The following is a 23,381-nucleotide window of genomic DNA, read 5'->3' on the forward strand; positions in this document are numbered from 1 at the left end:
GCTAGGTGACTTTCTCTGTGACACAGACCAACCATCTCTCCCTTTATCTTCTATTGCTTATCCATACAATTTGGGTAATAAGTCTCTATAAATATCTAAGTCTCCTCACATTTAGAATGCCAAGAGAAATAAATATAATACTCATTGTTTGTCAGAAGTTCTTATAGGTGAGTCTTCATGCCACTAGAGGGCAGAAAAACTCCACTTTAAATAGAAAAAAAAAATACACCATCAGATAGTTAACGCTAATTTTATAAATCCCATTTACAAAAGGGCTTCACCATGTTCCCACCAATTACATTCACACTCATGCTCTGGGTTGTAGATTTCTCCTAATCATTAGTTTTTCTTGTATGAAAGCACCAGGAATTCAGGATTATGACATTGAGGTAAATAAAATCTGTAAGTGCCCTCTCACCACATCTCCCAAACTACTGAAATCATTCTAGGGATCAACCCTAGGACTGCCTAATCCTTCATCTAGGTACATGGGCAAGAGACCCCTATCTTTTCCCAGTTCTAAAAACCACTATTCTTAGACATCCATAATTTAACATCCATATTTCAAGAGTACTCTGAATTCTGTGCCAGCCAGATGGTATTGTGAATGGGACGCTGGACCTATAGTCAGGAAGAACTGAGTTCAAATACAGTCTGATCCCCTTGCTGTCAGACCCTCAGTTTCCTCATCTACAAAATGGGAATAATAATAGCATCTGCCTCCCAGGGTTGTTGTGAGGATCAAATGAGACATTCTATAAGATTAAATTGCTCACAAACAATATTCAGAAAAAGCACTCTAGAGATGACTACTAGTATTATGAACTCATCAGCTCTGAATGATCATACTTAGATGTCCATTCTCCCTCGCAGTTGTTCCCTAGTATTTTACTTTTATTCCTACCCATACTCAACGACTGATCTGGTTCCATTCTCTTCCAGCATGCAATAAACCATGGGATGCTCCATCACAAATATACCCCGGGATCAGATTTCACACCACCAGCTCCATAAACTGGTCTTTGACAAGTGAACATTTGGCACTCAAACAATGTGGCCAGCCCAACAGAGATGTGCTCTCTGAAACAAGTTTAAATGCTTGGCAGTTTAGTGCAAGAAAGGACCTCACCTCATCCTGCCAGGTGATCTCCAGAATCTTCCTAAGACAATTCAGGTGGAAGCGATTCAGTTTCCTGGCATGGCGCTGGTATGCTGTCCAGGTTTCACAGGTGTACAACAATGAGCTCAGCACAAGAGCTGTGTAGATGCTCAGCTTGGTAGTCAGTCTAATATCTCTTCTCTTCCACACTTTCATTCAGAGCTTTCCAATCAATGAGCCAGTTTTGGCAATACATGCATCATCAATGCTGGGATCCAATCCCTAGGACTGTGTGCTACCAAGGTAAGTGAATTTATCCACAGCATTCAAACCTTTTCCATTTGCTATAACTGATGGTTCCACATATGGAAGGTATAGTGCTGGCTGGTGGAGCACCTGTGTTTTCTTAGTGTTAATTGTTAAGACAAAATTAGCACAAACAGCAGAGAATTGATCCATATTTTGTTGCATCTGAGCTTCAGAGTGCACAGAGCACATCATCTGCAAACAAAATCTCATGTATCAATATTCCCTCCACTTTAGTCTTGGCTTGTAGTCCTTTCAAATTGAAGAATTTACCATCAGTGCAGCAGCTGACCTTGATGTTGTGTTCACCCTCACTGAAGGTTTTGATAATATGGCTGAAAACATCATGCTAAAAAGTACTGGAGCAAGCACCCAACTTTGTTTCATTAGTGACTGGGAAAGCATAAGAGCAGCAATCATTGTTCAGAACCCTGGGCAGCAACGCTATTGTGAAATTTATGTATAATAGTAATAAACTTTTCTGGACAACCAATATTTGATATAATTTTTATAAGCTCTAGCTACTGACAGTATTAAAGGTTCTGGTCAGATATATCAATGTTGTATACAGACCTCTGATCTGCTCCTGGCATTTCTCCTGGAGTTGTCAGGCAGCAACACTATCCACTGTTCTTGACCCTTCCTGAAACCAAACTGGCTCTTTTACTTTTGATGAAATCAAATGCTGCCCTCTTAGAGACAGATGAACTATCCTGCTGGTACTCTATGCAGAATCCTCTTTTTTTTTCATTTAGCAGTTCCTGAATTTCCCCATCCTTTTCATCAAACTAGTCTTGATGTTTGTATGTGCTCTTATTCAGAGGAGCAAATGTAATGCTGTACATCAAATCTCTGAAAGCTGTCCACTCCTTTTCTGCTCCATAGTGGCTCAACTTTCCTTCCAAGTTAGCAACTTCCACTCAAAGGAGGATTCTAATCTGTTGTCATTAAGTCTTCCAGTAGTCTTTTTGCCTTGGGGTCATTGCTTTTGTTGAATGCAAATATTTAGCTTGGAGAGGATGTCTGTGATAAGTCTAGCACTCTATCCCCCACCTTGCCTTTCGTGCTCTCCCATCCTGTTTGTCTCTTCTGCTTACAATCACATAGTCTAATAAATGCCAATGTTTGCTGCAAGGGTGCACCCACGAAGTTTTATTGCAGTTAGGTAAATAGAAGACAGTGTTGGTGATGAGAGGTCATGAGATGCCCAAGCCTTCAGTGGTTGCTGCTTCCTACTCCATTCCTTCTAAGGACTCCCTGGCTCTCTGTCAGATTACCTGTCTGGTAATCTGAGCATTAAAGCCACTCCAAAGTATAAGCATGCCTTCTTTTGGCACTTTGATGATAAGGGTCTCCAGATCTTCCTAACATTCTTCTTTGACCTCATAAGGAATTCTCATGGTGGGAGTACACAGTGATGATGGTGGAATGGCATTTTCCTGCAAGTGGCAACCACACTGTTATGAGCCTGTCATGCACTTTTTGGATAGGCATTCAGGTTTGTTGCCTGGATTAGCTCTAATTGCAAAACCTATATCAATTTCATGATGCTCCCCTTCATTGTGACCACTCTAGAAAAAGGCATATCCAGCTCTAACCTGAGTAAGCTGGCCTACCTTTGCCAGCTTCGATGCCTTTCTGGCCTTGGAACAAATTGTTCTCCTTAGCCTCTCCACCTCTCACATGCTTGGGCTAGATACCTTCCTAACTCAGCCACAAGTTACCCTCACTCTAGTTTAGCTCACGTGCCAAAGTGGTTTGCTATAGTATAGTCCCACAAGTAAATTAGGTGGATCAGATGGACACCAAGGGCCGAAAGCAGCTCTTTTTCACAGCTACTCACACCAGACTTCCCTGAACACATCCTGCACCTCATTGGCACACAGTAAGTGCTCTAAAATGATAATTCCCCCTTTTTGGATGTTTATTTCTGAGCAGTGAATGATAAGCAACAATTTTGAACTGTATTATTGTATTCTCTCTCCCCTCCTTCCTATCCCTTCCCTCTCTCACACACACACTCAGGCAAAACACACATAAACACATGCACAAGTCTCCTACATTTCCACCATTCTCTTGCTGATATCTAATTTATATTAATGCATCACTCTAGCTTCCCCTTCCCTTCTCAACTATCCCTTTTCTTTTTCTTTTGCAATAATAATTATTACTTCCTTTTCCCTATCTTTCCCCTTAACTCTTCTCTTTCTATACCCTATAAAATAAACTAAGTGACCTAGACCACACCTTTCTTGTTTTGCTCTCCAGATTCCTCTTTCTCTCCCTCTATTCATCTTTTCTCCAAGAACTAAAGCATCAGCAAGTAGTACATTATGGCCACTTTTGGAAGGTATCATCACATTTGGAAGGTATGGTCAGGACTTGTGGGAGGAAACCATTTTCAGCTCCCTTTCCTCTTACCCCAAACCTCAAACAAAATACCTCAACATCAAAAGGCAACAAATATAAGACCTTTACGCAAAAACACACAGACCTCACAATGCTAACTACTTGAATTATTTGAGCCACCTAGAAAAAAGCAGAACCTTTGTAACTCATGCAGTTCTCAGAAAGTGGTAGAGAATTCAGGTCAATGTATGGTTCTTCCAACAGGGAGTAGGTACAATGTTGGCACCAAGGGCAAGGGGCAAAAAAAGTGCCCTCAGTGTAAGGGAAGGGTTGAAGAGTAGAAATACTCTTGTAAAATTATGTTATAGAGGAGGAGTGAGGTACCTCTGTTGATAATCTGATAACATCCATTCCAATTATTTTTTTCCGATTTAAAAAAAAAATGAATGATGCCTTTTGTTTCTAAATAAGCCATTTCAGTACATATTTTGCCTTTCTCCTCCCCCCCACTCTGAAACTCTCCTTTGTATAAAAGAAAAGAAGTTAAGCAGAAAGAATGGACTGAGTGGCAAAGTTTGATACTGTATGTAACACTCTAACTCTGTAGCCACTCACTTCTCTGCTGGGGGGCAAAAGTATATTTAATTTAATAAAATAATATTGTAATTCCTCCAGAATCAAGATTAGTTATTAAAATTATTCAAAGGTTGGCTTTCTTTCAGTGTTCTTTATAGTTGTGTTGCATAGAAAGGCAAGGGGTTATATAAGGTGTCCAGGAAGAAATCCTGTTTCTGATGTACACTGGCTGTGTAATCCTGAGTCAAATGTCATTCATGCTCTCAGGTCTCCACATTGCTTTCTAAGACTATGAGCTACAAAGAAGGTGCCCACTTGTCCCTCCTTCTACCAATGCCATCACAAGTTCAGGCGCTAGTCCAACATTAACATCATTATAATCATCATATGTGTAGTATATGATCAGCTTTTGTTTACTCTGCCTAATTAAACAATTACTTCTGTCAGCTATCTGCTAATTAGGCCACATGTGTCAGGGCCATAGTCTCCTCTCAACTCCCCTCTCCCCAAAAGCAGATGTCAGAGTACAATACCCTTCAAGCCCTCTCCCTCCTCTTTCTCTTTTAACACTAGTCACATTCTTGGACATAAGTCTGGTGGTGAGTGATACTCGGTCTTTGGTGGGGGCCGGAGAGTGACAAAGGTCTTCCTCTAAGATGTGAAGACCTGACCCAACTAGACAGGAACAGATGGTTTCCCACATTGCCTCACTGTCACCATATGTGGGTAGCAGAAATCCTTCCAACAGAAGCAGTCTGGGTGCAAAGAAGGGACATAACTTTCCCCTCACTCTTTAGGAAGGCCCTGTTGGGGGTGGGGGATAAGGATTATGAAGGAAAAAGGTTAGAACCTTAAGCAGGTTAGAGAGGTTGTTTCTGTCCAGCAAGTGGTACATCCTGCTTGAGGTTAAGGGAGAGGAAAGAGACTTAATAACATTATTGTGAGGCTGCATTACAGGGGTGAGGTCTGTGATATCCAATGAACATCCTTCTGGTCCTGCACCATGTCAGTCAGACACCTGGGTACCACTTTTGGTCCATCCCTTCTCCAATCCTACCTTCTACTAAGGGAGTGGTTAGGGAACCACTAAGGAAGGGAAGGAAGGTCCTAAGCCATTCCAACCCATATCTAATAGAATTGTGGAAAGCTGGGGCTCTTTTCTCTTTGCTTGATACACTATATAATGGAAATAACTCCAAATTTTGGCCAATCCCTGCTCCCTGGTATGCAGGAAGTACTATAGTGGAGGTTTAAAGATGCAGGGAAACCTACTGCTATCATTTCTATATCCTCCTCACTTTAATATGCACAAGACACTTGGACTATCAGGAAAAAGTAAGGAAGAAGAAATTCCCCCACACCCTAGAATGGTTTCCACACTAAATGAGATAGTAGGAAGAGTATTGGATTTGAAATCAGTGCATGATAATTTAAAACCCAGGACTGCCACTTATTACCTCTGTGACATTGAGCAAATCCTATACTTTCTCTGGTTCCCAGTTTCACTAATTTTCAAATGAAGAGGTTGTGGTTGATGAACTTTAGAAGGTCTAAATGATACCTGCTTAGTGTTCACAGAGTAAGAGGAGAGGAAGCAACAAGTGCTTGAAAGGAGAAATTTTCTCTCCATCTAATCTAGCCTTAGCCCTGCTCTTCTTGGGACTAACTTACATTCCTTTGAAAGGAGAAAAGAAAATCTCCAACCAATTGATGATCACATAAGAGTCACTTGTCTGTGATTACCCAAGAAAATCACATGAAAACCAAGTGGCAGGAAGTGCTGAAACTTAAAGGAATGGCTCAGCTGGAATACACACGCTGGAGAGTTTCTCAGCCAGATGCCCTTGATCCAAAGAACAGTCCTTCTTTTGCTTGGGCCTGCAGAGAGAGAACAAACATCCCCCTTGGCCATTTACTGATTTCTCCTCAAGACTTGTTTCAAGTTTTATCTTCCTCACCCAAACCCCTCTCGACACCAAAAAGAAAAGGATCATTCCTGTGATTAAGCTAGAGACAAGATGAGAGACCTCGATCAAAGATGCAAGAAAAAATTGTCTCATCAGGTAGCACTGTACAGTGATTCAACACAGCCGAAAGCCTATCTTCTAGTAAGCAAACATGCTGTTTTGTTAGCCATGGGGTTTTCATGACTCACAGCTGGGAATTGTCACAGTTTACTTTAGCAAGCTAGCAAACGCTAGAGCCCACACAAGGTGGTGTCTGAAAAATGTGACTCCATCTAACACATCAAGCACGCAGTTTAAAGTAGCCAGAAATCTTGTGTTATACAGAAGGCAGGCGAGGCTCGTGGAGCTGTCCCTGGGCTACTAAACACCTGCCCCAGTCACTTACCACACTTTTGTCAGAACACCATGGCCATCAGGGCCCTGAAAGCAAATGACTAAATCAAGAACTGAGGTGACCTAGTTAAAACAGGATACATAAATAAATGCACCGTTAAGTGACCAGATTCAGAGGGAAAAGTCCTACTCAAGGTTATGAGTCTCTGGCTTCTAAATGGATTGTAAATAGTTGAAAGAGTGTTGAAAAGGCCCGATAATGATAAGCTACAGGTATTTAAATGCCAAAGGTCACATTGATTTAAATTTATTGCTATTGACTTTAATGAGGATTTGTCCACATTTATTCACAAAGCTTTCATTCTAAAAAGTATGAGAATTTCAAGGTACACTATCTAAATTAAATGGGGGCTCAGGGGACAGAGAGAGAAATTATGTACAAAGAGAATGGCTAGGACACATCAAAGAGACATTAAAAAATAAAAGTCTGAAAATTGGAAAATGGACATTTGAGTTTCCATAGGAAAAATATATATAATATATCATCAAACTGGGAAATTATGTCAATTGGACCCGAACTGGCCCCTGACCTGTGAGTGGCTGGAGCCAAGCAAAGCAGGCTAGAGACAGGCAAGTCAGAAATCAAACAGAAGTTTAAGTTCAAAGTGAATAAAACACTTGCAAGCATAAGTACAGAGTGGGAGGGCTTAAATTGCAGAGGCAGGGGTAGGACTTTTATTCATGAAAACCACAAAGGAGTTGGACCACAATACAATCATTCTTAAGTCTTGAGTAAATAATTCCCATGCAGGCCTATGGGAATAGTTCCCAAGTTCATTCTCAAGTCTTTCTTCTTTCTTTCTTTCTTTTGGTGTTTTTTTTTGTTTTGTTTTGTTTTGTTTTGTTTTTAATAATAGCTTTTTATTTTCAAAATACATGCAAAGGTAGTTTTCAACATTCACCCTTGCAAAACCTTGTGTTCTAAAATTTTCTCCCTCCCTTTCCCCTACCTTCCTCCCCTAGATAGCAAGTAATCTAATATGTTAAACATGTGCAATTCTTCTATGCATATTTCCACATTCATCATGCTACATAAGAAAAACATGGTCTGAAGTCTTAAAGGTCGAGTCTTATGATAATTCAATGGAGTAAAGAACTAGAGTTAGCGTAGTGGGAATAATTGAGTAGCATCTAGTTCGGCTCACTTGGCAATTACAAAAATCAGGGATTGTGAGCATATTGGGAGATGTGATGGATGACTTTAGGCTGCAGCATTTGAAATATTCTCAGGTCCCTGGGAAATAAGGGGAGCTTCAACAAATCTAAATAGTTATTGAGTAACATGAAAAATCATAATCCCTCAGGGGACACTTGGTACTAGTCAAAGCAATATACTTTGCCAGAGGGAGAGATCCTCCAGAGCCCTAAGGATTGTTATGTCAAGTTCAGGATATGCTTGCTAGGCCTTACTTCTGGGAAACAGAGTACCTCCTAATATCTTGATAATTGTTTTATGAAGTAATGCCCTGTTTTTCTGTAGATTTGCAGAAATAAGATACAAGATAGTTATGGGCAGCTATTGCTCCTGAGCACCTTAAGGTTCAAATACCCACCTGGGTGGGATGGAATACCCATCAAGTATCCTGATATCTATGCAACACCACTGTCCCACAAGTATTATAACTATGAAATTTTCCTTTAAGAATTTGATCTTTCTGACAGGAAAAGATAATGACAAATGTTAGAGGGAATGTAGGAAAACTGGGACACTGATACATTATTGGTGGAATTGTGAACTGATCCAACCATTCTGCAGAGCAATTTGGAACTATGTGTAAAGAGTTATCAAAGTGTGCATACCTCTTGATTCCGCAGTGTGTCTACTGTGCCTGTATCCTAAAGAGATCAAAAAAAGTTTATGTAAAAAAATGTTTGTGGCAGCCCTTTTTGAGGTGGCAAGGACCTGGAAACTGAGTGGATGCCCATCAATTGAAGAATAGCTAGCTAAATAAGTTGTGGAATATGAATGTTATGGAATATTATTATTCTGTAAGAAATGACAAGCAGGATGATTTCAGAAAGGCCTGGAGAGGCTAACATGAACTGATGCTGAATGAAGTAGAAACAGGAGGACATTGTACATAGCATTAAGATGATTATTTGATGATCAATTCTGACAGACTTGGCTCTTTTCTTTCTTTCCCCCCCTCCCCCTGAGGCTGGGGTGAAGTGACTTGCCCAGGGTCACACAGCTAGGAAGTGTTAAGTGTCTGAGACCAGATTTGAACTCAGGTCCTCCTGACTACAGGGCTGGGGTTCCATCTACCATACCCCCTAGCTGCCCGGACTTGACTCTTTTCAACTGAGAAGTGATTCAGAAAGCCATCTGCCTATCTAGAGAGAGATGACTGTGGGGACTGAGTGTGGATTACCACATAGTAGTTTCACCTTTTTTTGTTGTTGTTGTTTACTTGCTTTTTGTTTTCTTTTTCTTTTTTTTTTTCCTTTTTGATCTGGTTTTTCTTGTTTAACATAATTGTGGAAATATGTATAGAAGAATTGCACATGTTTAACATATTGGATTACTTGCAGTCTAAGGGAGGGGCGGGAGGAAGGGAGGGAGAAAAAAAATTGGAACACAAGTTTTGCAAGGGTGAATGTTGAAAACTATTTGTGCATATATTTTGAAAATAAAAAGCTTAAGAAAGAATTTTATCTTTTACAATTTTCCCATAAATGCATTTTTGATCAATCAGGATTCCTTAATTTCATTAATGCCCAATTTAATAGATATATAAGATAGAATGCAAAGCAGCAACATATGTTTGACAGGCCTGAGAAAGGACCCAATTAAAAAAAAATGTTTTCGTTTTCGTATTACATGTAAACAAAAATTTTAACATATTTAAATTTTTTTTTGACTTCTAAATTCTCTTTCTCCCCCTCCTTGAGAAGACAAGCAATTTGATATACATGTACAGTCATGAAAAACATTTCCATAATAACCATATTACAAAAGAAAACACAAGCCAAAACAACAAAACAAGAATAGTAAAGTAAAAGAAAATAATAAAGAAACTTAAAAAAATATATACTCCATTTTACATTTAGATTTTTCATCATAAGTCCTTCAAAATTGTGTTGGATCAGTTGATCATTGTTCAGTTCTTCCATTCTTCTAATTTCTTTTTCTATCCAGGGCACTACTATCCTTCCAACTAACCGAGTTCATGATCTTGGTCTATGGTCATCTTTTAAATACAAGGAATGCCAGGTATGGTGACTGCATATTGTAATCCTACTACTAGAGAAGACTGAGGCTGGTGGGCTATTAATTGAGTGCCTAGTACTAATATGGCAGTAGGAATGGAAGGTGAAGGGGAGTATAAGAAGGGGCTAATAATCAGAAACAGTCAGAAACAGAAACAGATCAAAATACCCCCATTGAGTTAGAGTGGGGGTAGGGCCAGGAGTGGCTGCTGAACTTCCAAACTGATTGAAATAGAAAGACCCAGTCTCAAAAAATAAAATCAGCTATAAAGAAGTATTTATTTAAAGACAATTTCTTATTAATAACTAACATGCTAGTGCTTATTTATCATTTCCTCTCCTTTATAGGGAAGGCAAGGTGCCCTAGAGTAGTTATAGGTAGGAACTGTGGAGGATGGGAAATGAATGCTGGGGATGGCAGATGGTTGGCAATTTCCTGGAAATAATAATAAGAGCAAACATATTCTATATGTTTAGGGGTAGAAGAGAATGAACCCAGTAGGACAATTTCAAGTTTAGCACGCAGTTCAGTGGAAAAGTGGCCAAAGCAAGTGCAAGCCAAGGAGCACGGAAATGTAGCTGTTCTGGGAGTGTGTTGCTATTTATGTACTTAAGGGATTCCTTCTTTTGTTTTAGTCGATTGCTTTCCTATTTACTTTTCCTGCCTATAACTATAAAAAGCCTCAGCATTCTGGAATACTTCCAACAGTCAAGGTTTTTTGGGGTTTCTTTCTTTCTTTCTTTCTTTCTTTCTTTCTTTCTTTCTTTCTTTCTTTCTTTCTTTCTTTCTTCTTCTTTCTTTCTTTCTTTCTTTCTTTCTTTCTTTCTTTCTTTCTTTCTTTCTTTCTTCTTTCTTTCTTTCTTTCTTTCTTTCTTTCTTTCTTTCTTTCTTTCTTTCTTTCTTTCTTCCTTCCTTCCTTCCTTCCTTCCTTCCTTCCTTCCTTCCTTCCTTCCTTCCTTCCTTCCTTCCTTCCTTCCTTCCTTCCTTCCTTCCTTCCTTCCTTCCTTCCTTCCTTCCTTCCTTCCTTCCTTCCTTCCTTCCTTCCTTCCTTCCTTCCTTCCTTCCTTCCTTCCTTCCTTCCTTCCTTTCTTTCTTTCTTTCTTTCTTTCTTTCTTTCTTTCTTTCTTTCTTTTCTTTCTTTCTTTCTTTCTTTCTTTCTTTCTTTCCTTCCTTCTTCCTTCCTTCTTCCTTCCTCCTTCCTTCCTTCCTTCTTCCTTCTTCCTTCCTTCCTTCCTTCCTTCCTTCCTTCCTTCCTTCCTTCCTTCCTTCCTTTCCTTCCTTCCTTTCTTTCTTTCTTTCTTTCTTTCTTTCTTTCTTTCTTTCTTTCTTTCTTTCTTTCTTTCTTTCTTTTCTTTCTTCTTCTTTCTTTCCTTCCTTTCCTTCCTTCCTTCCTTCCTTCCTTCTTCCTTCCTTCCTTCCTTCCTTCCTTCCTTCCTTCCTTCCTTCCTTCCTTCCTTCCTTCCTTCCTTCCTTCCTTCCTTCCTTCCTTTCTTTCTTCTTTCTTTCTTCTTCTTCTTCTTTCTTTCTTTCTTTCTTTCTTTCTTTCTTTCTTTCTTTCTTTCTTTCTTCTCTCTCTTTTTTGATTAAAGCTGTTTATTTCAAAACATGCATAATTTTCAACATTCCCCTTTGCAAAATCATTTAATTTTCCAAATGTTCTTTCCTTTTCTTCCCCTCATCCCGTCTCCTAGACAGCAAGTAATCCAAAATGTTAAATATGTGCAATTTTTCTATACATTATTTCCACAATTATCATGTTACACAAGAAAAATCAGACCAGAAAGGAAAACAATGAGAAAGAAAACAAAATGCAAGCAGAAAACAACAAAAAAAAGTGAAAATGCTATCTTGTGATCCACACTTAGTTCCCACAATCCTCTCTCTGGGTGCAGATGACTCTCTCCATCACAAGATCACCGGAACTGGCCTGAATCATCTCACTGTTGAAAATAGCCATGTCCCTCAGAATTGAACATCGTATAATCATGGCAAGTCAGTTTTTCAAGAAAGTTTCTAGTCATCAGCAAAAGAGAGGGGAAGGGGAAAAAAGTAAAGGAAAGCCAGGTTGCTTTTGCTGTATTGTACCTTCTTTTTTACTCCCTTTTCTCATTTTCTTGTCTTATTTTTGGGGGAAGATTTTTCAGTTATTTATTAGGAAAGATAGCATCTTACCTATAGTGGAATCAGAAAAGTAGGACAGAGCTAGGAGCTGTCGGTAGAAGATGCAAAGAGGTAAGTTTTGTCTTGACAAAAGGGAAAATAAAACATTTTACCAATGAGATCAATTCAAAATTGGTGTGAATTGCTTTGAGAAGTAGTTTGTTGTTCCTCTAGATTGGTGACACAGTGGATATAAGGTGCTCAAATTGCAATTAAGAAGATTGGAATTCAAATCTCTCCCCAAACATGTAGTAGTTGTGTAATTCTGGGCAAGTCACTTTACCTCAATTTCTTCCATTGTAAAATTGGGATAATAATAATACTTACTTCTGAGAGGTGTGTGAGGATCAAATGAGATCATATTTGTAAAGTGCTTAGGATAGTACAAAATACCTGGCATACAGTGGGTCCTTATTAAATGTTTATCGATTGATTGAAAAATGTTTCCTTTTGTGGGATAAATGCAAAGAGGAACCTTCTTCAGATACACAATGGCCTTCTTAGGTCCTTTCCATACAGATCCTGTGGTTCTGTTTCTGTGACCTGGGTTCATCTCCTAGCTATTAATCATGAGTAGTTCCTCTGACTTTCAGTTTCCACATCTATAAAACAGATATAATAATAATAATATTTGTAATACCTTTGTCTATAGAGTTTCTGGGAAGGAATCACATTTAAACTACAAGTCCTAGAAAAATGAGTTATTGACATTATTTGTTGTATTACTCTTCTATGGTTTTTCCACTCTATTAGGCTTTTTCCTACTCTAGTTTGCACTGTTATTCTAACTCAATATCCCTCTTTCAAAAGAAATAGGGGAAACTATGCTAGGAAATGAGCAGCTAGGTAGTGGAGTGGTTAGAGCACTCAGCTTGAAAGCAGAAAGAAATAAGTTCAAATCTGGTCTCAGACACTGGTTGTGTGGGCCTGAGCAAACCTTTAACCCTATTTACCTCAGTTTCTTCATCTGTAAAATTAGTTAGAGAAAGATATGGCAAATTACTCTCCCCCCAAAAAAATCCTAGATGGGGTCATACAACTGAACATCATGCTAGAGAAGGAAGGACCCTGTCCTTAATAAGGAGGCTCTCTTAAAAAGTATAAGCAGGACCAAATGCCTTCAAAATTGTGATGTAAACTTTAGCTTTCTTGCACCGTCTCCCTTCTCCCACTCAAGGATACCTTATTTCACCTGTCTTAAATGTCCACTATTCTAAGGTTCTCTCCTGTTTCCTTTCTATCAAAATCTGCTCTCCCAGAAAGACATTAATAAATAGATTAAAAAAAAATACAGTTAGGATATATAAAGAGGGAACTCCCAGTGCAGGGATTCTCTTCCTAATCCCCTAACAGTGATGGTAACTTATCAATGACCCTGTAGATAAATCCTCAGAGGTTTCCTGAGGCACATAAGGGTCATGATAGTTATTCAGAGTCACTCAGCCTATTACCTGCTGGCATTTTAAACTGTTTCCTCTTGGGCACAAATAACTGCTAATGTAAAATATTGACTTTCCCAAAGATGTCTCCATTTTAATGAGAATCAAAGTCTGAAAATATGGAGATGCATGAGAAGACTTATATAAGCTGATGCAAAGTGAAATGAGCAGAACCAGGAAAACAAAATACACAATGATTATTACTACAATGTAAACAAATCAAAACGCCCAAGAAATTGTAATAGCCAAGTTTGACCCCAAAAAAGAGAGACAAGAAGGCACTTGCTTCTTTTATTTGCAAAAGCGATGACTATGAATGGAACATTATACATACATACATATATGTATATATACACATATACACACATATTTGGATGGATGGAATATGTATATATATATATATATATATGGATGAAGTGAAGGGAGAGGCAGAAAGAAACAAAGAGAAAGATATAGATTAGGTGATTTTTAAAAAATTGTTAAATTAAAAAGAATCAAAACTGTAAACCAAAAACATAAAGTAGACATTGATGCACCAGCAATCAGGTACTATCAGGTAACAGAAATATCCTGAAAGTAGTCAAAAAAAATAATTTTATAAGAATACTCAGACCACAAGACTAGCCTAAAAGATCTATCTCCTATGCTAGGATATAGGGCTTTGCACATAAAAGATACTTAATAAATGCTATTGCTTTTTCAAAATTTTTTTTTTATCTTGGACCTAAATACCACCCCCCAAAAAAGAGAAAGGGAGTTTTTCCATATAAATAGAATTGTATGGAACTGTGAATTTCTACCAGTTGTTTCTACTTTTAAAAATATACATTTCAAAACTCTAATGCTTGTCTGAGAGTCCTTCTAAACTGCCCTCTGTTCTCTCTCTTTTTTTATAAACCTGTCCCTCAACTAGCCCCATTCCACTGAGCAAATAAAAAATATACTTTAATACATATCTATATAATTCAGTAAAAAAAAATTTCCTACATTATCCAGGTTTAAAAAAGTATGTCTCCTCCTGTATCTTTTAAGTTAATTACCTCTCTATCAGGAGAGGGGTGTATTTTGTCTTCATTCATTTAGTCTTGTGGTTTATCTTTTGTATTGATCAGAGTTCTAAAGTCTTCCAAAGTTGTTTTTCTTTCTAATAGTTTTGTTGTATAGGTTGTTCTCCTAGTTCTATTCCTTTCACTTTGCATCAATTCATAAAAATCTTCCATTTTTTTTCTAAAATTGTCCATTTCATAATTTCTCATGATACACTAATTTTATATTATATTTTATGTCACATTATATCACATATATTACATTTTATATTACATATACAAATTTATATCATAATTTGTTTAGCCATTCTCCAACAGGAGTTCTTAATTTCCAACTTTTGGCTGTCAAAAAGAGTTCAGATTTCTATTCAGATACATCATTTTCTTCTTTCTTGATACAATGGTAGGAACAGTAACTTTCTAAGCATAACTCCAATTGTTTTCCAAAATAACTGGACCAATTCACAGCTCCACCTGCAGTGTACTATGGGGCTTCTTAAACTTTTTCCACTCATGACCCCTTTTTGCCTGAGAAATTATTACATAATTCCAAGTATTAGGTCTATAAAATAGGTATATAAGTCTAACATTTACTGATAAAAGTCATAAAGAAATTTATATTAAAATAATTCTTTGGTATACATATAATTTTACCATTTATTAAATACAAAACAAATTTGCATGCTAATGAAATAGATGTACTTTTAAATTTTTATATAAAGAATTAAATCTTGGCAGATTATTTGATACATTGTTGCCAAAACTTTTGCAACCCCCACATTCAGTTTTGTGACCCCATGAGGTGTTGCAGCCCACAGTTTAAGAAGCTTTGTACCATAATGCATCTGTATTCTCACAGCCCCTCCACCATTCATCATTTAGGGGTTTTTTTTGTCATCTTTGTCACTCTGAGAGTTATAAAGTAGAACCTTAAGGTTGCTTTAATTTATATTTCTGTAATTGCATTTTTCCATATGATTGTTGATAGCTTAGATTTCTTCAGAAAATTGCTCCTTGTTCTTCAGAAAACTGATCATTTATCTGTTGAAGAATGACTCTCAGTCTCATAAATTTTAATCCGTTTCTTAATCTTGGAAAAGAGGCTTTTATCAGAGAAACATGTTGTAAAGATTTCTTTCCCAAGTTAATCTCTTTCTTTTCTGATTTTTACTACATTATTGTTGCTGTTCAGTCATTCTTCAGTATTGTCCAATTCCTCATGACCCCATTTGAGGTTTTCTTAATAAGTGTCTACATCCAGATTTTAACTCAGGTAGATGAGCTTTCTTGACTCCAGAGCCAGCCCTCTATCTCCTATATCATCGAACTACCTTCATATTAGACTTACATTGTGTTCGATTTGTACAAATTTTTAAATTTTGCAAAATCCAAATTATACATTTATCTTGTATGATCCGTTCCATCCCTTGTCTAGTTCTGCACTCTCCCTTTTTCCTATTTGCTTTATATTTGGGGGGAATGTTTTACATCATTAATACAAGGAAACAAGTCTGATGTGAAAAGGAAAGAACAATCATTTTGGAGTGTAGAATGATAGTGTAGAAAGGACAGGACTACAGAGGATCCGGTGACAGTGCCAAGAAAAGGAAGACAATAAACTCAAGCTTCCTCCCATCACTGTCTAAGCTATAAACATAGATGTTTTTATTTAAACAAACTCTGTATGTTCAGGATATTTAAGAAGGAAGGGTATCAGGGCAGCTAGGTGCTGCAGTGGATAGAGCATCAGCCCTGAATTCAGGAGGACCTGAGTTCAAATCTGGTCTCAGACACTTCCTAGCTGTGTGACCCTGGGCAAGTCACTTAACCCCCACGGCTTCAGAAAAAAAAAAAAAGTCAAAGAAGGAAGACTATTTCCTAAGCAAAAGATGCAGAAATTGGTTGTTGCTGGGCTTCATTTTGACTATGTAACTTGCAGAATTCACCACCAGCTTCTCAAACCAGAAAGAGGCTGTAGTAGTCTTCAGAAGGTATATTGTGAATGTGTGGTAGTAGGGTGGGCTGGAGGAGGAGGGCAGGAGAACGAATTCCACTACCGCAGGACTTTCTACATGACTCTAGGGACCTAGGCCAGCAAAAGGGGAAAGAATATAAACTAGAGGAACAGAATACTCACACTTGCTTAAAACGATGCTGGTTTCCTGGTTTCCTAGAATCCAAGTTTCCTGCTATGCTATCAAAAATGTAGTAACATTAAATAGGAAGCTGACCACATGTAAGCCCTTTGACTAATCCTAAAGCTTGTCCAGCGAGTTGCAAAAACACAAATGAGCAAGAGTCAGTGCCTCAGAGTCCTAATTTCATCCACATGACTACTCTGTGACTGCAAAACCCTCAGCAGACAGTCTCACCAGCTGTGGGGACTGAGGATGAGGCCTTTTGAGCTCAGATCACTTGACCCTCAGACAATGTGGAACCTTTCCAGTGGGTTGGATGGGTGCTCCAATGATGAAACCTTGGCCCAGGGTCACTCACTTGGGCGTCTCAGAGAATGGGTCAGGTCACCTCATAATGTCAGAGTAAATCAGTTTAAGAGAGGCAACCTGCCCTAATGGAGAGCTGGCCTAGAGAGACCAGGAAGGCCCAAGTTCAAATGCCTCTTATGACCCAGACTAGCTCTAAGACCTCGAGCAATTTGTTTAAGCTCTGGAGTTCCAGGCAAAGTTCAAACGCTGTAAGTCAGAGCTTTTAGAGTGAGAGGAATTCCCTTTCTACTCCTACCCTACTTCTACTATCCTAAGGAAGCCACAAGTCTGTTTCTTTTTTAAATATAGATTAAAGAGTTTAAAAGAAAGCTGTCACATACAACTGGTGATTCAACTTCTAAAATGGTCCTTTTCCTTGATTTTGTTCTCTGATAAATAGCCAAATACAAGATCCTGTGGGTGTGTTGCAAAGGAAATGCAGAGTTGAGACTATCTGGTAAGTAAATAAGGAAATGCCTGTTTGAAATGTTTCCTTTTTTTGAGGGGGGGAATTCTGGGAATTGGATGGTCAAAATGAAGTTCAGCAACACTTTTGCTTAGAAGATACCCTCCTTTTTAAACATGCTGAACACACAAGAGTTTGCTTAAATAAAACATATATCTTTATAGCCTAGGCCGTGGTGGGAGGAAGGCCTAGTTTATTCTTTCTTCCTTTTCTTGGCACTGTCCCTTACTAGCATTGTAACCGGATTCTCTGTAGGCCTGACCTTCCGGAGCACCCTTCTACACTCCAAAATGATTTAAATTTAAAATTGTATTTTAAAAATTTTTTTAAAAATTATTTTTAAATTTTTAAATTCTATTTTAAAATTAAATTCCAAAATGATTGTTCCTTCATTTTCGCATCAGACTGTAAGCTCCACGAGGACAGGACGAATAAAATAATAAGCATTTATAGAACACTTCTGTAACAAATAAAATATCCTAGCAAGAACTCCACTGACTCACTGATGATTGCAGGGAAGATTTTACATCCTTGCAAGTATGGGTGCCTAGGTGAGTACGCACACCTTTGAAATCCAAAGGCAGCATTTTATTTCCTATTCTGAAGCACAAGTCCCTCTCCTGACTCCCTATTAATTGGATATTACACAAGTTACACAATATGAATTTCCACACCTTATTACCTAGCCAGTCCCTGTCCCAAAGGAGCCTTCATTTTAGGCTCCTTTTTATTTTTTAGAAGGGGGAAGGTAACAGAGGTGGAACTAAGGGCAAAGAACAAAAGCTTCTTTTCAAATCTCAGGCCATTGATTATAAAAGACAGTTCCTGCCCCCAAAGAGCATGCTCTCTTTGAGGGGAAGATAACTAGCCTTTACCCTCAATTATTCTTTGATGTCATTGGGGGTTTCTAATTTAAGTTTCATTTTTCCAATGTAATTTTCATAACTGTAGAAACCAAATCCACCTTTCTTTTTTAATAATTTAGTTTTCCACAGCCTTTTTTATTTTTTTTATTATAGCTTTTTAATTTACAAGATATATGAATGGGTAATTTTTCAGCATTGACAGTTGCAAAACCTTTTGTTCCAGTTTTTTGCCTCCTTCCCCCCACCCCTTCCCCCAGATGGCAGGTTGTCCAATACATGTTAAATATGTTAAAGTATAAATTAAATACAATATACGTATACAAGTCCAAGCAGTTGTCTTGCTGTACAAAAAGAATTGGACTTTGAAATACTGTACAATTAGTCTGTGAAGGAAATAAAAAATTCAGGCAGACAATAGAGGGATTAGGAATTCTATGTAGTGGTTCATAGTCATCTCCCAGAGTTCTTTGGAACTGATTTGGTTCATCTCATTGTTGGAGAGGCCGCGTCCATCAGAACTGATCATCATATAGTATTGTTGTTGAAGTATACAAGGATCTCCTGGTCCTGCTCATTTCACTCAGCATCAGTTCACCACATCCTTTTTTAACCCCTCAAGTTTGGCTAATATTTTTTTACATCCCGCTTTATAACAGTCTATTAACCTCCTGCACAGATCTCTTACACAGTAAATGGGACAAGGACCACTGGCTCAAATAAATCAAGGAGATTTCTCAAGGTAAAAGCAGAAAGGACTTTTATTGTGATCTCGTGAGGAAGGGCATCTTCCTTCCCACAAGCAGTCAGACTAGGAGAGACAGGCCCAGTTAACAGACAAGAGTTATATGGGGGTCTGGACTAACACTCTCTATAGGCTGGATCTTGGCCCTGATTAGCCAGGACAAATGCCCTCGCATTCTGAGTCAGAAATGAGGAAAAACTTCTAAGCCAACCACGTCTTTAGGGTTACTAAATTAATTATAGGGGAGTTTCGATGTTACGATGGCCCCAACTTAGTCTCACAATAGAAGGGCTATGTGGTCCCACTCCTTTTAAACCATGTGGTCTCTGGAGAAAGAAACCTGGCCCTGAGGCACAGCCGGCCTTCACTCAAGTTTTACAACAGTCTCCTTCTGGTGAGATGGCTTTCACAGCTCACTTCATTCAATTCCCCCCTCTCTTTCATCAGTTGAAAGCTTCTCACACCAAAGATTATACATGTCTTCAACTCCCTGATTGACTTCATTTTCAGGATCGGACCTATCCTCCCAGGCCTGGGTTCCCACACTTTGGCTCTTGAGCGCCATTGATGGTGCTAATCCCATGACTATACCTTTTATCTAATGATTTTGCAGTTTTCTGAACCATATTGGCAATAAGTTGCATCATACATGGGGAACATAACTCCATTGAGAGCTATCAGGAGGAACCATAAAGCCTGTCTCCAACAGGCTCCTCCAAACCAAGCCCACCAAGAGGTGTTAAAAGGGGAGGTCCAAGTTTGAATCAGAACATGTGCTAATTTTCTGATGCCTTTGATTATCTTTTTTTACCAAGACAATAGTCAATATTTTCTCCTGGAAGCATAGTCTTTTCTCATGGGAATATTAACTATGAGATCACCCAGATAATTTCCTCCCTTCCTGGTCCTTCATTCTAATCATTTTGGATAATACAGATTGGAAATAGGAGGATCTTACCAAGTGCTATGAGGATAGCCTTCCACAGACATCTTATTGATTGGCGTTTTCTTCTTGGGCTCAGGTAGTGGGGCCACCTATCATCCCAACCAGTTATGTCCCTCACAAATAAAGATGCCTACCACAAGAGTCAGCAACAAAAGAAATGCTAAAATAAATAGACAAACATATGCATCTAGCATCAGACAGATGACTAGACCAAATACTCACTTAAATACTTTAGGATATAATGATTACATTTTGGGAGGAAAGGGGGAAAATTGTGCTCATGGCTTCTACTCACTATTTGCTCTGATTATAAAAACTTTCCATAAAAGAAAAAAAAGCAGGGACATGATTATAATAGCATCAAAACAAGTCCTTTTTTTTTTTTTTTTTAATTCATTTTTCCAAATTATCCCCTCCCTCCCTCCACTCCCTCCCCCCATGACAGGTAATCCCATACATTTTACATGTGTTACAATATAACCTAGATACAATATATGTGTGTAAATACCATTTTCTTGTTGCACATTAATTATTAGCTTCCGCAGGTATAAGTAACCTGGGTAGATAGACAGTAGTGCTAACAATTTACATTCACTTCCCAGTGTTCCTTCTCTGGGTGTAGTTATTTCTGTCCATCATTGATCAACTGGAAGTGAGTTGGCTTTTCTTTATGTTGAAGATTTCCACTTCCATCAGAATACATCCTCATACAGTATTGTTGTTGAAGTGTACAGCGATCTTCTGGTTCTGCTCATTTCACTCAGCATCAGTTGATTTAAATCTCTCCAAGCCTCTCTGTATTCCTCCTGCTGGTCATTTCTTACAGAGCAATAATATTCCATAACCTTCATATACCACAATTTACCCAACCATTCTCCAACTGATGGACATCCATTCATCTTCCAGTTTCTAGCTACAACAAAAAGAGCTGCCACAAACATTTTGGCACATATATGACTCTTTCCGCTCTTTAGTATTTCTTTGGGATATAAGCCCAGTAGTAGCGCTGCTGGGTCAAAGGGTATGCACAGTTTGATAGCTTTTTGGGCATAGTTCCAAATTGCTCTCCAGAATGGCTGGATTCTTTCACTCCACCAACAATGTATCAGTGTCCCAAAAACAAGTCCTTCTTATTCAAAAGAACACCATTGAGAAACCGAGTCAAAGGGATCCCACCTTAATCGGAAGCCAAGATCATCCTCACAACTCTTGCCCAAATACTAACTTCCACCTGTAACAATTCAGAATCACATTCTTCTGAGTAGCTTGTGGCATATTTCTTTCAACTGGTGGATCACTGGCTTGATGATGCATCAGACGATCATACCTGAATTTAAAACTTCAAATAATATCAGCGACAGTCCCAAGAGATTTTATCTCCAATATCAAATCTCATCAATTAAAGCTTCAGGTGAATTTAGCTCTCAGGTATATTCTAAATAGGTATTATGACCTTACATTTATAACAATTAGAGATTCATCCTAGAAGGTCCACAGCTTATTGTTCATATGCAAGTAGATGGTTTTGAGTTCAGTATTACACAAATCATTTTGCTTTTAAAATGCTCGATAGAGAAATTCTAAATTGCACATTGTCTAATAGAAACATATTCAAAGGGACAAAGGCAAAAACTATTATTCTCAGTCCCTTTAAATAATGAGTACAACTTTAAGATGACTCCATACAACCAATTAGAACTTATACAGAATATAGAATATCCTAATTTCACACAAAAGAACCTTATCAGAATTAACATTAATAATTCCTTCATCCTAAAAAAAATGTTAATTCAAGTTCCTCCAATTGAGGAGTCCCTTTAAACTTTTTTTTGGGGGGGAAATATAAATAACAACTACATTACCAGTATTGTTAAAATTCCTCTAAGCACAAACATTCCCATCTCCCACCAAAACATTCCCAATTGCAAAGTCAATTTTGAAGATTACAAATTGTCCTTAATATCCCATTTTTGAAGTTCTCCACAGGTCCTGTAAGTCTGGTGTTCTGCAATCTTCAGACAGCAGTCTTAGTCATCTCTAACTTCTGGTAAGGTTCTTCCTACTCTGCTTCTTCCAGAATTTAGTAAGGGCCCAATTTCTTGAAAACTGCAAACTACAGAAGTGTTGTCTGGTCAGCGATCCTTGTTTCCTAAGAGCTAAAAGGGGATGAAGACACTGCTAGTATATAATTCCTGTAGAGGGCTTAAACTCTGGAAAAGGTACCGCTGGAATCAGACAAGAGAGCACTTAAGGCTAATCACCTATTCTATGTGAGATAATTGCTCTATAAGCATATATTTGGATGATGGCTCTCCTCATGATTGGGGTTTGCAGAAGGCTTGGTGGTGAGGTAATCATAGGCAAGGATTGGAGGGCTGAGGGAGAGAAATCAGGGTCACTTGGCTGCAGGACTGGGAGGAGAGAGGCTGGAGACTCCCGACTCCAGGATCCAGGATACATCTTTGGCAAGCCCTGTGGCAGTTTGCCTGCCTCCTTCACTCCTCCCCCTAAAGACCAAGATCTTTGATTTATCCTGACTCTGGCTGACCCTGAGGCCCTCCAGGGAGGGAAGATGCCCAGGTGTATGGAATTGCTACTTAATTTGAAATCCTTCCCCATTATTTCTTATAAAAACCTTAAAAGTAAAATATGTCCCTTTATCAGACTCAATAATCTCTACCAATCCATAATTAGGTACAATTTGTTCCAATGTTATTCCACTAATTTCTCTTAAATCATCAGATCTCAGGGGAGAGCTTTTACCCATGCTCCTATATCTCAGTTTCCCCACTGGTGTCATTTCATGAAAACCTACCCTAAATAGGCTGGGGCCTGGCTCCCTTTCTCTCCAGGGAACACCTCCTCAATACTTTCTTATTTATTTTTAGACACGTTACCCACCTTTCAGATACCAATTGTTCTGCAATTACACACATCCCCATACCCCAAATTCTCTTGCTTTTACTTCTTTGTTACAAGAAGAAAGCAAGACAGATCTCAAGATTAATATTCTAAATAGCCTTGATCAAATTTCACAAAATTTATGCCACATATCCAGCGAGGCCTACAAAATGTTAAAGCACAGCTCATACAATTTTTTACAAATTACTCTATCTTCTCTTTAGCAAGCAATATAGTAGTTTAAATATATTTCATCTAATTAGGAGATACAACATGTGACCTTTTTAGGGTAAGTTATCAGAAAACAAAATTTTTAACTTAAAATCAAATCAAATACAGATCTAAATCTAAATTCCTAGGAACAATATTTCATTATCAATGCACACATTTCTAAATGCTGGTACCAGAATCAACAAGCTCACAATTTT

General features: G+C 38.3%; 1 protein-coding gene across 17 annotated transcripts in view; it reads left to right on the forward strand.

Moving 5' to 3' along the window:
* LOC141543321 (uncharacterized) overlaps positions 1–23,381 on the forward strand; it is a 139,120-nt gene that overhangs the window by 105,583 nt on the left and 10,156 nt on the right. For 10 of the 17 annotated variants that reach the window (XR_012482407.1, XM_074268359.1, XM_074268361.1 and 7 more), the window contains 4 exons: positions 943–1,142; positions 1,320–1,402; positions 17,433–17,489; positions 22,039–22,099. Coding sequence is in view for 13 of the 17 variants with exons in the window: in XM_074268359.1 (XP_074124460.1) it covers positions 1,096–1,142; positions 1,320–1,402; positions 17,433–17,489; positions 22,039–22,099 (248 nt within the window). In the remaining 4 variants the exon portion in view is untranslated. Of the gene's footprint in view, positions 1–942; positions 1,208–1,319; positions 1,403–9,829; positions 9,905–17,432; positions 17,490–17,902; positions 17,986–22,038; positions 22,100–23,381 lie in introns of those variants that run through there. The other 7 variants (XM_074268370.1, XR_012482410.1, XM_074268368.1 and 4 more) reach the window with 7 other exon arrangements.

Source organism: Sminthopsis crassicaudata, chromosome 5 (genome assembly GCF_048593235.1).
Source record: "Sminthopsis crassicaudata isolate SCR6 chromosome 5, ASM4859323v1, whole genome shotgun sequence".
Classification (NCBI taxonomy): Eukaryota; Metazoa; Chordata; class Mammalia; order Dasyuromorphia; family Dasyuridae; genus Sminthopsis; species Sminthopsis crassicaudata.